At 39.1% G+C, this 12585-nt stretch overlaps 1 protein-coding gene across 1 annotated transcript in view; it reads left to right on the top strand.

Moving 5' to 3' along the window:
* The window catches only part of ROR1 (receptor tyrosine kinase-like orphan receptor 1), a 41927-nt gene extending 37680 nt beyond the window's left edge, over window positions 1–4247 (top strand). The window contains exon 6 of the mRNA XM_008590687.1: window positions 1265–4247. Within this exon, the coding sequence (XP_008588909.1) occupies window positions 1265–2692 (1428 nt within the window). The 3' untranslated portion in view covers window positions 2693–4247. The remainder of the gene's footprint in view (window positions 1–1264) is intronic.
* Window positions 4248–12585: the final 8338 nt, after the last annotated feature.

Here is a 12585-nt window from a genome sequence, read left to right as displayed (position 1 = left end):
ACATTATAGACATTTACTGCCAAGATCAAATATCACAATTTAGTACTTATTTTCATTGTGAGCTAGATGCCTTCTCTTGTCTATTTTAAGGTCAATCAATAAATGACCTGCTTGCTAGGCCCTAGAGATATAAACTGATATGAAAGGCGATGTTTCTCTTCAAGAAGCTGAAATCTGATTGAGAGGAAAAGAACAGCAACATCAAGCTAAAAGTTAAATAGTACTTACCATGTGCCAGACTTGGTTCTGAGTACTTTACAAATGTTAATGTATTCAAAGTTCACAATAATGCTATAAATACAATTATTATCATCCCATTTCATAGATTGGGGTATTGAGACACAGGTTAAATATTGCACCCAGCGTCAGTCACAAGCTGGTAAGTGGAGAAGGCAGGATTCCAACTCAGATTGTCTGGCTCTAGAGGCCATACACTGCTTCTTGTATGTGGTGGCATTCAAACGGGAAAGCCAAAGGACTCCAGAGTGGGGAAAAGTTTCAGGGGAAGTGGTGCCTAAAACAGGCTTTTTAGGAAAGAAAGGATTTGATAAGTAGAGAGAGAGGAGCACATTCCAAACCTTCCCACCTTTCCTGTGAGCACCTTAGAAGGACAATATTTCATTTTGCTTTCTCTTTTAGCACAGTAAATATCCTAAGAATGGGAGAGCCTTGGAGGAACAAAAGTATTGGGCAAGAATGTGCCTGGTTTGGGGGTGGACACTGAGGAGACCTATTTAACTAAAGTGACGCTATCCCATAGAGGAGTAGCCAGGGATCATGTCGGGGAGGACAGGTTAGAACCAAATCAGAACTGTGCTAAGTACCAGCCTAAGAATTCAGGCTGTGTCCTCTGCAGTAGTGTTTCTCATACCCTAACATTCACAGAAATCACCTGGAGTCTTGTTAAATGCACATACCAATTCAGGAGGTCGGAGGTGGGCCCAAAAGTCTGCATTTGTAGTAAGCTTTGGGTGATGCTGATGTTGCCGGTCCCAGACCACACTTTGAGTAGAGAGACTACTGGCAACAGCAGGAAACCACTGTGGGATTGGAGTTGGGGGTAAGGGATAGGGGAATGATAGAATATTGCCTAAGGCACCTCCCCTAAATTGCATCCCACAATTTTAAAGACATATAGACCTACAATATTTTATTCAATCTATTTACAAAACTTTTTTCTGTATGCCCCACCCCTCCTTTCAGATGCCAAGATGTCCTGGGTTAAGAAATGTTTTAACCCACACTTTTCCTTTCTTTTATACAGAGCAAGGCTAAAGAACTGCCTCTTTCTGCTGTGCGTTTTATGGAAGAATTGGGTGAATGTGCCTTTGGAAAAATCTATAAGGGCCATCTCTATCTCCCAGGCATGGATCATGCTCAGCTGGTTGCTATCAAGACCTTGAAAGACTATAACAACCCACAGCAATGGACAGAATTTCAACAAGAAGCCTCCCTGATGGCCGAACTGCACCACCCCAATATTGTCTGCCTTTTAGGTGCTGTCACTCAGGAACAACCGGTGTGTATGCTTTTTGAGTATATGAATCAGGGGGATCTCCATGAGTTCCTCATAATGAGATCGCCGCATTCCGATGTTGGCTGTAGCAGTGATGAAGATGGGACTGTAAAATCCAGCCTGGATCATGGAGATTTCCTGCACATTGCAATTCAGGTTGCAGCTGGCATGGAATACCTGTCTAGTCACTTCTTTGTCCACAAGGACCTTGCAGCTCGCAACATTTTAATCGGAGAGCAACTTCATATAAAGATTTCAGACCTTGGGCTTTCCAGAGAAATCTACTCAGCTGATTACTACAGGGTGCAGAGTAAGTCTTTGCTGCCCATTCGCTGGATGCCCCCTGAAGCCATCATGTATGGCAAATTCTCTTCTGATTCAGATATCTGGTCCTTTGGGGTTGTCTTGTGGGAGATTTTTAGTTTTGGACTCCAGCCATATTATGGATTTAGTAACCAGGAAGTGATCGAGATGGTGAGAAAACGACAGCTCTTACCATGCTCTGAAGACTGCCCGCCCAGAATGTACAGCCTCATGACAGAGTGCTGGAATGAGATTCCTTCTAGGAGACCAAGATTTAAAGATATTCACATCCGGCTTCGGTCCTGGGAGGGACTCTCAAGTCACACTAGCTCCACTACTCCTTCAGGAGGAAATGCCACCACGCAGACAACCTCCCTCAGTGCCAGCCCAGTGAGTAATCTCAGTAATCCCAGATATCCTAATTACATGTTCCCAAGCCAGGGTATTACACCACAGGGCCAGATTGCTGGTTTCATTGGCCCACCAATACCTCAAAACCAGCGTTTCATCCCCATCAATGGATACCCAATACCTCCTGGATATGCAGCATTTCCAGCTGCCCACTACCAGCCAACAGGTCCTCCCAGAGTGATTCAGCACTGCCCACCTCCCAAGAGCCGGTCCCCAAGCAGTGCCAGTGGGTCGACTAGTACTGGTCATGTGACCAGTTTGCCCTCATCAGGATCCAATCAGGAAGCAAATATTCCTTTACTACCACACATGTCGATTCCAAATCATCCCAGTGGAATGGGTATCACCGTCTTTGGTAACAAATCTCAAAAACCCTACAAAATAGACTCAAAGCAACCATCTTTGCTAGGAGACTCCAATATTCATGGACACACCGAATCTATGATTTCTGCAGAACTGTAGAATGCCTGACTTTTGTAAATGTGGTATACAGGACAAACTAGAAATCCGTAGAAAAGATTTATATCCAAATGTTTTTTTATTGAAGTAAGGTTCTCACTTAGCAGACATTGCAACAAGTATCTTCTGTGAAGTTTAACTGTGTCTTACCAACCAGGACAGACCCTAGCTAGAAAAAAAAAACATTGTGGGATTTACACTCCATTGGAGTGCATGACATGGCATTGGGATTGGAATATATAATTCCAAGTACTGAGAACTGTAAACCAGTGAAGAGGAAAAGAACCTTATGATTAAATATCATACCAAAAAGTAAAGTCAAACGGTGCTTTGTGTATTTGCCTTTGGTCGCCATGACTGGTCTCTCCCCAAAATGTATATACCATAGCATTTGTCTACCTGCTGTCTTTTCTTCAGGACAGATGTTCAGGAATTGTATTGATTAAGTTTAGACTCTGTAATGTTTGTATGGAAGTGATATTCAGAATGAATCAATGAGGAAACTTTAGGCCAAATTTGAAATCCCGAACAGAAATGAGCCATAAGACAAGTATAGTATTTCCTGAAGCTTTCTACATAGAGGAGCTTCATTGGGAAGGTGCAGAGTGTTTCTCTTTGTGAACCTCCTCTTCTGATCATGAAGGCCTTTTCCACATTTCTCTTTTTCACAGTGTGTTTACACAGCCCTTGAAATAACACAGGGCATCATACCATAAGAAGGCTAGATGTGGATGCTGGAGTTGATTGTTGGTTGATAGCTCACTTCACTGCTTTAGGAATGAGGTACCAAACAAAGCATAGGCAGGAAAATGGCCCCTCAGCCTAGTCAGCATCCATGGAAGAGGAGTGAGGGTTTCCATAGAGACAGAAACAGAAGCGTGGCTGCAGACAGGCACACCCAGCTTTGCAACCTCCTGTTACAAGTTGTCCAAGGTGTAGGGATGCTTACCATCAGTGTACTCTAGAAAAGCAGAAAACCCTATGATGATGTCATCTAGTAAACTTAAAGTTTCTTCCACTTTTTTTTTTCTGTGCTGGAAACGTTCACAGATTTCAGTCCAGCCCTAAGAATTATACCAATTTATTCATATAGTTGGAATCCAAAGACAATGAATTCTATTTTGCGAAATTTTACAGTATTTCTTTAAAAAATAAGTACTGAGCTCTCACTTCAAAGAACTGAATTTTGTAAGCTGGTATATAGAAGCAGCATGATCATTCTTGCCTTAGACAGAGGTATCAAATATGCATCTGATGACATTTACCTGCCAACCACTTTTTGGCAAGTTTAGAATTCTTATAGGTTTAAGTTCTATAAAAAGGAATTTTATATCTGGTTTTTCTCTTGTTTAAATAAAAAGCTCCTTTATTCTAATGTCTCAAAGTCTCATTTTTATTTTAAAACTTTAAGAGACTTACAAAGAGACTTAAGGATGTAAAGTAATGCCTGGAAATGATAGTTGATGAGGAGAATGTATGAGAATTAGAAACACATTGATGTTTCCATTTTTTAAAATACAATTAGCAATGAGGAATAAAGGAAATGTTTACCAAAATGTGTTGCAATTTTCCCAAACCTGAGTCTTCAAACAACAAACATGAACTTATAGGTACTGTGAACTCAAAGAATTGGCTACATCCAGATTTACTGGGAGGTAAATTAAGACATATTTTTGTGGCATGAATAAGCTGATTCAGAGGTTACATTTCTTAACTTTAGGTAGAGGAGAATATTTGTATCCTTTTGTTGCTATGCAACGGTTTAATGATGAAGCTTCAAACCACAATTTTGTATATCATATGACAATCAATTGTTTTCCAAGAATATTTATTATTTTAAGTAAACACAATTTCAGTGAATCTTAGTTTTTCTAGAAGTCCCTTAAAGGGAAATTAGCATTCCATGAGCCAGTAAAATACCTACTCTGGAAAAACATTGTTACAGTTAAAAAATAAATTCAAGTTAGTTTTTTATGAAGAACTATAACATTTATTTTAAACATTTTATAATAACTGAAATCATTAAGGTGAACAAACTAAATTTGAAAACCACTTGTAATAATGTATTTTATAATCTCACTGTGATACTACATAACACAGTCCCTTTTGTATGAAAATAGTATTTTTTTCACAAACTGAAAAATACCTTTCTCTTTATTGACAATGTTTTTGTAAGATTTTATTTTCAGATTTTTTTTTTTTTTTTGCACAAAACTATGTTTATGGTTTGTATCACAGAAGTGAAAATATATCTCTGCATTTTTATATCTGGTCTGTTTCCTTGTTTCCTTTGTTTGTTTTTAACTCGATATAGATTTTGTTCAAATATATAGTGGCAATATTGGGATATCTGACCCTACCATATCTTTCCTTATTTTCACTGCATGCATTTAATCACTGTATTACTTAATGTTTGATTTGTTATTATGGGCATTTCAAATAGACAAGCATGGAATTGTAATGACAAAAAGGTGATTTTATATTGAGGATATATGCATTTGTATTTCACACACCAGAGATGATATTAAACACTGATTATTTTATGCTGCTGTTTATTAAAAATGTTTACTATAAAATATTATTTCCTTAATATTGCTATCATAGAGGTATTTGGGAATTTTAGTATGTCTCCTAATGATTGACATTTCATAGAAAGAGGAATCACAGTTCCTATTACTGTTATCACTAAAATGATTTTTTAAAGTAGACTTTTAAAATAGACTTGAGCATTCTTTTGTTAGCAACCATAGGTGGAGGGGAGAATCCCAGTGATTTCATAACTGAATACTATTCACCTATAAATGGCAAGATTTTAATTTTTTAATTAAAAAGTATAATAATTACTTTACAATCAATAGAATGTAAAAAATTGGTTCGAAGAACAGAGCTGCATATTTTTCTGCCTTGATATTTCCATATGAACTTAGACATCAAAAATCACAGCATAGGACTCTAAAGAAGAAAATGAGAAAGCTGTGTACACCTTTATCATGTCCAACTTAGATTCCAACCATATTGATAAAAGAAATGTGGCCATTCAATTGTCACAGCTTATCTTTATGACCTTATTTGCCCAAAAGAAAGAGTTCCCCATCTGGCAATTAATATACACTGTCAAGAAAAATGAGTATCATTATGAAAGTTCAAAGAACTTGTCCATTTCTGCTATTTAATACAGAAGAGAATACAATAAAACCTTCAGGGCCTTATCCATCTGTTTTAGGTACAGCTCCTGTCACCACCTCAGTGATGAAACTCAACAAAGCAATCACTTCAAATGGCAGTGAGATCTGTGTCAGGTTGGGTTTCTCCCTCTCACTTGAATTCCTCAATCTCCCCTTCACTTCTGTTTCCTTCTTACGTCTCTCCACGCTCTTGCCCCTCCTGCCACCCCAAATCCCTTCAGCTCTGAGATTCCCTTAATTCCCTAATCACCAACATCTGCAAGCTCCCAGCATCACCCTCCCATAATGCCTACTGTGACCCACTAAAAACTGAACGGAGAGGAGCTACACACTTTCAAAGAGGACTATCTATTCCAGTAGTTCTCAAAGTGTGGTTCCCAGAGCAAAGCACCAGCAGCACCCAGAAAATTGTTGGAAATGCAAATTATCAGGCTGCAGTTCAAAGTACGAAATAAGAAATTTGGCAGTGAGACCCAGCAATGTATGTTTTAACAAGCCTTCCATGAGATTCTGATATACTACAAAGATCGAGAACCACAAAACCAACATAATTTAAAGGCATGGGATGGGGGAAGGCATGGGAATGGTCACTACATTCTTAGCAATGTATAGATAAGCGTTTAAAAACATTTTAGCCACTTCCTTCCCCTTAAAGAAATTTGTTTTACTTTATCAAAAATTCGACACTAAAAACTTTTTGTTACCCATTTATCAATCAGTCATATTTTTTGTAGTTGTTCGCTTGAATAGAAAACTGACAGCACCTAGCCTTTGTCAACGTCCTCATCTAGTTCACCCGAGACCCACATTTTTGGATAGTGACCAAAAGCTTTTTCCTTCATATGGACAAGCTCAAAAAATGTGGTCTCTTAATACACCTTTTCTGACTCGGACTGTTGATTAACAAAACTAAAAGAACTCCCCTCTGCGTTGTTTCTTAACAAAGTTAAGGTCAAGGATAAGCTGGTCTTTCTCAGAGGAGGGAAAGGCCCAGCCCCTAGTAAGCATCAAGCAGGAAGCTGCTGCAGAGGCTCCCTCCCTCCCCTGCGCTTCCTGTGCTGCCCTAACCCAGCTGGCTGGCCGAAGTCACCTGTGCCTTGTTCTGCTGTTTTCCTTTGCCAGCTGCAGTCATTAGTCATTGGCTGGCTGCGAGCACTCCTCTGCTGGCTTTGCTCCCTGCTGCCTTTAGAGGACTGAAAGCTCTCAGGGAGGACAACAAAAGGGATCTAAGGGAGGTGCTAGAGGTGAAGCTCATACTCCTTAATTTATAGGGCATTTTTTTTCAGCCAATAGCTCAAATGCTAAAGAGGAAGTGCTAGATTAGAGGAGCATAAGGAGCAAGGGAGCACAGACATAAAGTTTTTTTGCAGCAAAAATAGGACTGCACCTGAAGTTTGTTACCATAAATGCCAAGAGTATTAGGACACTGTTAACTCAGGGGAGGGAGAGCCTTTCAAACCTTCAAAGCACTCAAGGTTGGAAAGGCTGGAAAGGCTTAAAAACATAGAGACATACAGGGAGAAGGTCTACTGACATGTTTATGACTAGCTGAATCCTAAGCACCCACGAATTGCTTATTCGCAAACGCGTACCATAACATTTGTTCACCAGACCTGGCAAGATGGGTATCCTTACTGAAGGGACTATGTTAGTAAATATTTTTATACAAGAATGATTTAAGTTAAGAGAAAAGCACCTTTTTAAAAATTACATAGGACATTACTCATACTTTGAAAAAGGACAAAATCTTCACCAGCTGAAATAAAGATAATTCAGGGAATATTCAATTTGAAGGAAAGTTCTAAATGTCAATCTTCATGAACTTGTGCCCTTGACTGTAAATTCAAACACACACAAAACAACAGAACTGGCTACATACAGCCATAGACTAATGTACAGGCTGTCCCCAGCCTTAAAGGCACATGGACCTTGCATCAGAAACAGGTCCAGGTCAAGCCACATCCTAGGGCGAGTGCTCCTTACATACTGCAGTCCTTGGGCATTGGAATAATGACTCCAGTTACATTTGGACCTGCTCTAATAGAACACCCTGAAAAGCTGCTTCTGAGTCTATACACATTAAAGCTCATTAAAATCACCTGAAAGGCACTAAAACTCCCCAGTGGCATAATCTAGGTAGTTTACTAACAGTCAATTTAGTAAGATTAAAACTAATATTCAGGCAAAATGACAGTTTGGGACTTTTTTTTCTTTTTTCCAGAGTTCACTGATTCCAACTGATTGATTCCAAATTAATGGATTCCAAATTGACCAATATTGATCATATTGGCCAGCTTGGCTGCAATAATAAAATCTTGGTGGCTTGCCTTGTAAAAGCAAATGTTTATTTCTCACTCATGTCTTTCAGCAGAGATGGGTCTGCTGTCGTGGCCCTGCTCCCAGGGTCTCGGAAAAACAAGATGTTCTCATGGCAGAGGGAAGAGAGCAAGAGGCAAAACTGAAACGCAGTCCTCTTGCTGGGAAGGGGGTGGTCAATAGGGAAAATAAGGCAATCCCCTACCCAGCTGAAGCCCTGAGTGGATAGAGTCCATATAGCAAACTCATGGTCCCTGTGTTCTTCTCTCCTCTTGAATTCGTGGCAGGCGTCGCTAATTGATGCTCTTTCCAGCTGAGCTCAGATGTAGCCTTAACATTTTCAACATACTTGTCGGGACAACCTACTACTCACAGTCAGAAATAGCTCTAGAACTGGTATAATTCTAGAATGGGAATAATTATGAGCTTTGTGGACTGGGTACTTGTAAACAGTGGAAATTGACTTACTAATAAATAAGGGGAATGTTTTCTCTTTTTTAAAAAAGAAATAGCTCTAGAAATGAAACCTGTGCTATAGCAATAGTCAAACCAGGTTATTATCATAACTGTCTGGGGAAGATTCTAAAAATTTTTAATTTCTAAGGACCACCCTCGAGTGTACCAGAAAAGGTACCTGAATATGAATGCCTCAGACATAGTGTACAACCCTGTATTGTTAGGTCCCCTTCCTTCCTGAGTTCTGCATGAAGAGAATGGGAGCATACAACCATGTATTTTCTGACTGCACCAGCACATGAGCTGGCAGACTTTGAGTAAGGCAATCTCTATTTCCTTATGCATCAAATGGCGTAAACATAGAATAGCCATTAAAAGTAAGGGTTCTTATGTCAGATTGTTGGGCCTTAAATCTCCCTTCACCCCTTGGCAATGATGTGAAATTAGACAAATTACTGAACTGTTGATTCTTCACCTGAACACATCGATTTTATAGAAATGTTATCAGATTTAAATGAGCTAATTCATGTAAGCTGTGGAGAACACCTGACACAGTTCTCAAAAAATGCAATCTGTACAATTTAAGTTTTCTATAATACGTATCTTTCAGAATTGGTATGAGCATTTAAGAAGAATATATACATGGGTACTTCAAAAGGTTTGTGGAAAAGTAGAATTAAAAGATGAATCTTTCCATGAACTTTTTGAAGTTCCCTCATAAATAGGTATCTGGCACATAGTATTTGTCAAAAGGTGTTAACATTGCTATTAGTCAATTGTTTTAAACTATTTTTATAAAGGATGCATTATTTTCTAATGTGGTAAAATGGAGCACAAAATATTCTATTTAATTATTCGTGAGTATGCCATAATGTAGAATTCCCAGTACTGGTGCCAAGGGCATGGGAGGCGGGCTTAGCCCTCAATAATTTCCATCATCTCCCCTCAAACCACCCCTAACAAACAGACGCTAAGTAAAAACAGCTTCAAGGCACATCCCTAAACCATATGTTATCCCTTACATTCCTTCCAAGCCGATTGCCACCTCAAAGCCTCTCCCACGTGGAAATTCTGGAACTACCCCTGAGAGCAACTGAGAGCACTATGAAAAGGTATATTAAACTGATATATGTGAAGGAAGCCTAGAATAATTACATCTTTTAAACAGTCATACACACACACTCAACAGTCACAACTGTATTTAGGTATTATTAAATGCAGTATCTCTCAACAATTGTTCTCATGTGGGGACATGAAAAGAGATCTGGTTCTCCTAAAACTTCATTGCATGTAAAGCACCCAGGTGGGCATGCATTCCTTCATTGAGACACTCTAGAATCCTCTTCTAACATAATTCTGAGCATGACTTTTGTAACTTAAATTATGGGGGTGGAGACACCAGCCGACCTCAGAAAACAAATTGGGTGCATTTAAACACCAACCTCCAAAAACAAGTAAACAACTTTTACCACATTGTTTACACAATTCTCACCCTAAAATGGTCTGTGATGCCCAAGCTAGGGTGACAAACAGTGCCAGTTTGCCAGAGACTGTCCCAATTTTAGCACTGAAAAGTCCTTTGTTCCAGTCAAACTGGAATGTTGTCATCCTAGCTAAAGCACGGATGGTGGAATAAAAGCCAGTATGTATTAATTCTAAGTTCCTCTCTGTTAGGTAGATGCAAATATAGACATAAATTGTGATTAAGTGACCCCTGCATCTCAGATGCCTTACGGGGAAAGACCTAATTATTTTCTAATTAACACAATCCTAAAATTTGGTGGAGCATATAACTTTATCTTTAAAAAGAGGGATTGAGCTGAAGCTTTCATAAGCAAAAACAAAAATTTTAAATGAGAAATTTCAGGAATTTAAGTCACTGAACTATGCTGCCCACCTCTTTCTTCCTGTTTGATCTTTGAAGATTAGCATTCAGTATTTTTCATGACATTTATATTGAAGAAAGAATATAAGATTATTAAAAGCAGAGAAACTCAGTATTGGGAACGTACATCAAAAGGTCTTCAAGACAAAGAAGAGATCATATGATTTGAAACCAGAGTTAGTAGAAGCATGTGTGCTGCACTTCATTTTCTAGTTAACAGCATAACATACGTCAAAATATGATTTAAAACACTTCTCACAGCTGAGTTGACATTTGGGGGTCCTCATCCTTCCTTTGCTCTTGAGGATGGGGGTTCAAATCCAAAAGAGGTTAACACTTTGTACTGGTACATATTCCTGGTGGATGAGGAAAACAGTCTTTAGGTTAAGTAAAATGAAAACATCTGTTCAAATCCTGGGGAAAGAATTATTTTTAAAAAGAGGGGGAGGGGATGCCTGGTTGTTAAAGCCGGAGACTGCCTCAGTAACATTGTAAATGTTTAATAATTACCCCACCAGTTGCCTTGCTACCTAGAATAATGAACATTTGTACATAAGCTTTAGTTTGGGCTTCATTTTTCAGGATTCTATATCCACGCTTATCCCCTTACCCTGCCTAAAATCGTATGTTAATATCTATTAATCGTATTCAAGTTCTTTTTACATTAAATCAGGGTAAACCTAGCTCAGTAAGCAACCGAACTTTTGCTACATAACTTGTCTTGGTCAGTAGCTACACACTCTGGACAAGAAGGTATATCAATTATTTATTGCTGCCTAACAAAGTGCCACAAACTCAGTATCTTAAAACAATATTCATTTATTAGCCCACAGTTCCATTAATCTGATTTGGGCATGGCTTGACTGGATTGTCTGCTTCGGATCTCACAAGGTGTTGGCCAGGTTCTGCTCTCATTTGAAATCCAAGTCCTCTTCCAAGCTCACATGGTTGTGGCAGAATTCAGTTCCTTGTAATTATAGGACAGAGGCCCTGATTCTCTTGCTGGCTATCAGTCAGTGACGACACTTGGCTCCTAGATGCTGCCCACGTTCCTTGCTAGGTGGATCTTACCATCTTCAATGCTAGCAACAGAGAACCTCACACAGAATCGCCCCCATGCTTTGAATCACTGACTTCAGGAAGAGCCCAGTTCCACACGAGGGGTCCCCTGATTAGGTCAGGCTCATCAAGGATAACCTCCCTTTCTTGAAGTCAAATGTGCCATATGACTGAATCACAGGAGTAAAATTCATCATATTCACAGTCCTGAAGGTTATGCAGGGAGTAGGAATCCTGGAGGTGGCTTTAGAATTCTGCCTACCATAAAAGTACAACTTAACATTTCTCTTTTCAAACCAGTAGGCCTATTTTTAGGGGAAAGGGCTGTGAGAAAAAAACCAAAAAAGCACATAGTAGGACTCAATTAAATGTACTCTCCACTTGAAGTTATGAAAGTACTAAAAGTCAATATAAAAATAATTATTCAATAGTTGGCTGTTATTTTTGAGCTACATACAGAGTACTACAAATATTTTGATATGTTGCAGAAGTCAGATTCAGTTCTTCATGAATTTACAATCTAAAAGAAGACAGGACACACATTTAGTTAACAGATACATATATGGGCACTATTTTATACAGAAGTGGTCTAGCTTTCTTGGATTTATATTTTAGTGGAGGAAGACTCAGCTAACAGGTAGAAATGCAACCAAGACAGCTAACAAAAACAGAAACAAAAATAACAGATGCACGAAGGTATTCCCATCAACTATTGAAAGTAGCAATAACTTCTTAAAGCAGGCCAGAGAGTTCACTTGGTGGAACGTGAGACATTTGCCAGGCAGGGTGCATAGCGGTTAAAAGTATGGACTCTGGAGCTAAATATCCCGGGTTTACACCCTGGCTCTGCTGCATTTGAGCTGTGTAACCTTGGGCAAATTACCTGTCTCTGTGCCTCCATTTCCTTCATCTGAAAATTAGAATCATAAGAGTACCTACCTCAGAGTTGTTTTTGAAATTAATTCCCATGAAGCACTTAAAACAGTGTGCCCAGC

The sequence above is a fragment of the Galeopterus variegatus genome, unplaced genomic scaffold (assembly GCF_000696425.1).
Source record: "Galeopterus variegatus unplaced genomic scaffold, G_variegatus-3.0.2 Scaffold6282, whole genome shotgun sequence".
NCBI lineage: Eukaryota > Metazoa > Chordata > Mammalia > Dermoptera > Cynocephalidae > Galeopterus > Galeopterus variegatus.
This window is presented reverse-complemented; position numbering and strand designations above follow the sequence as displayed.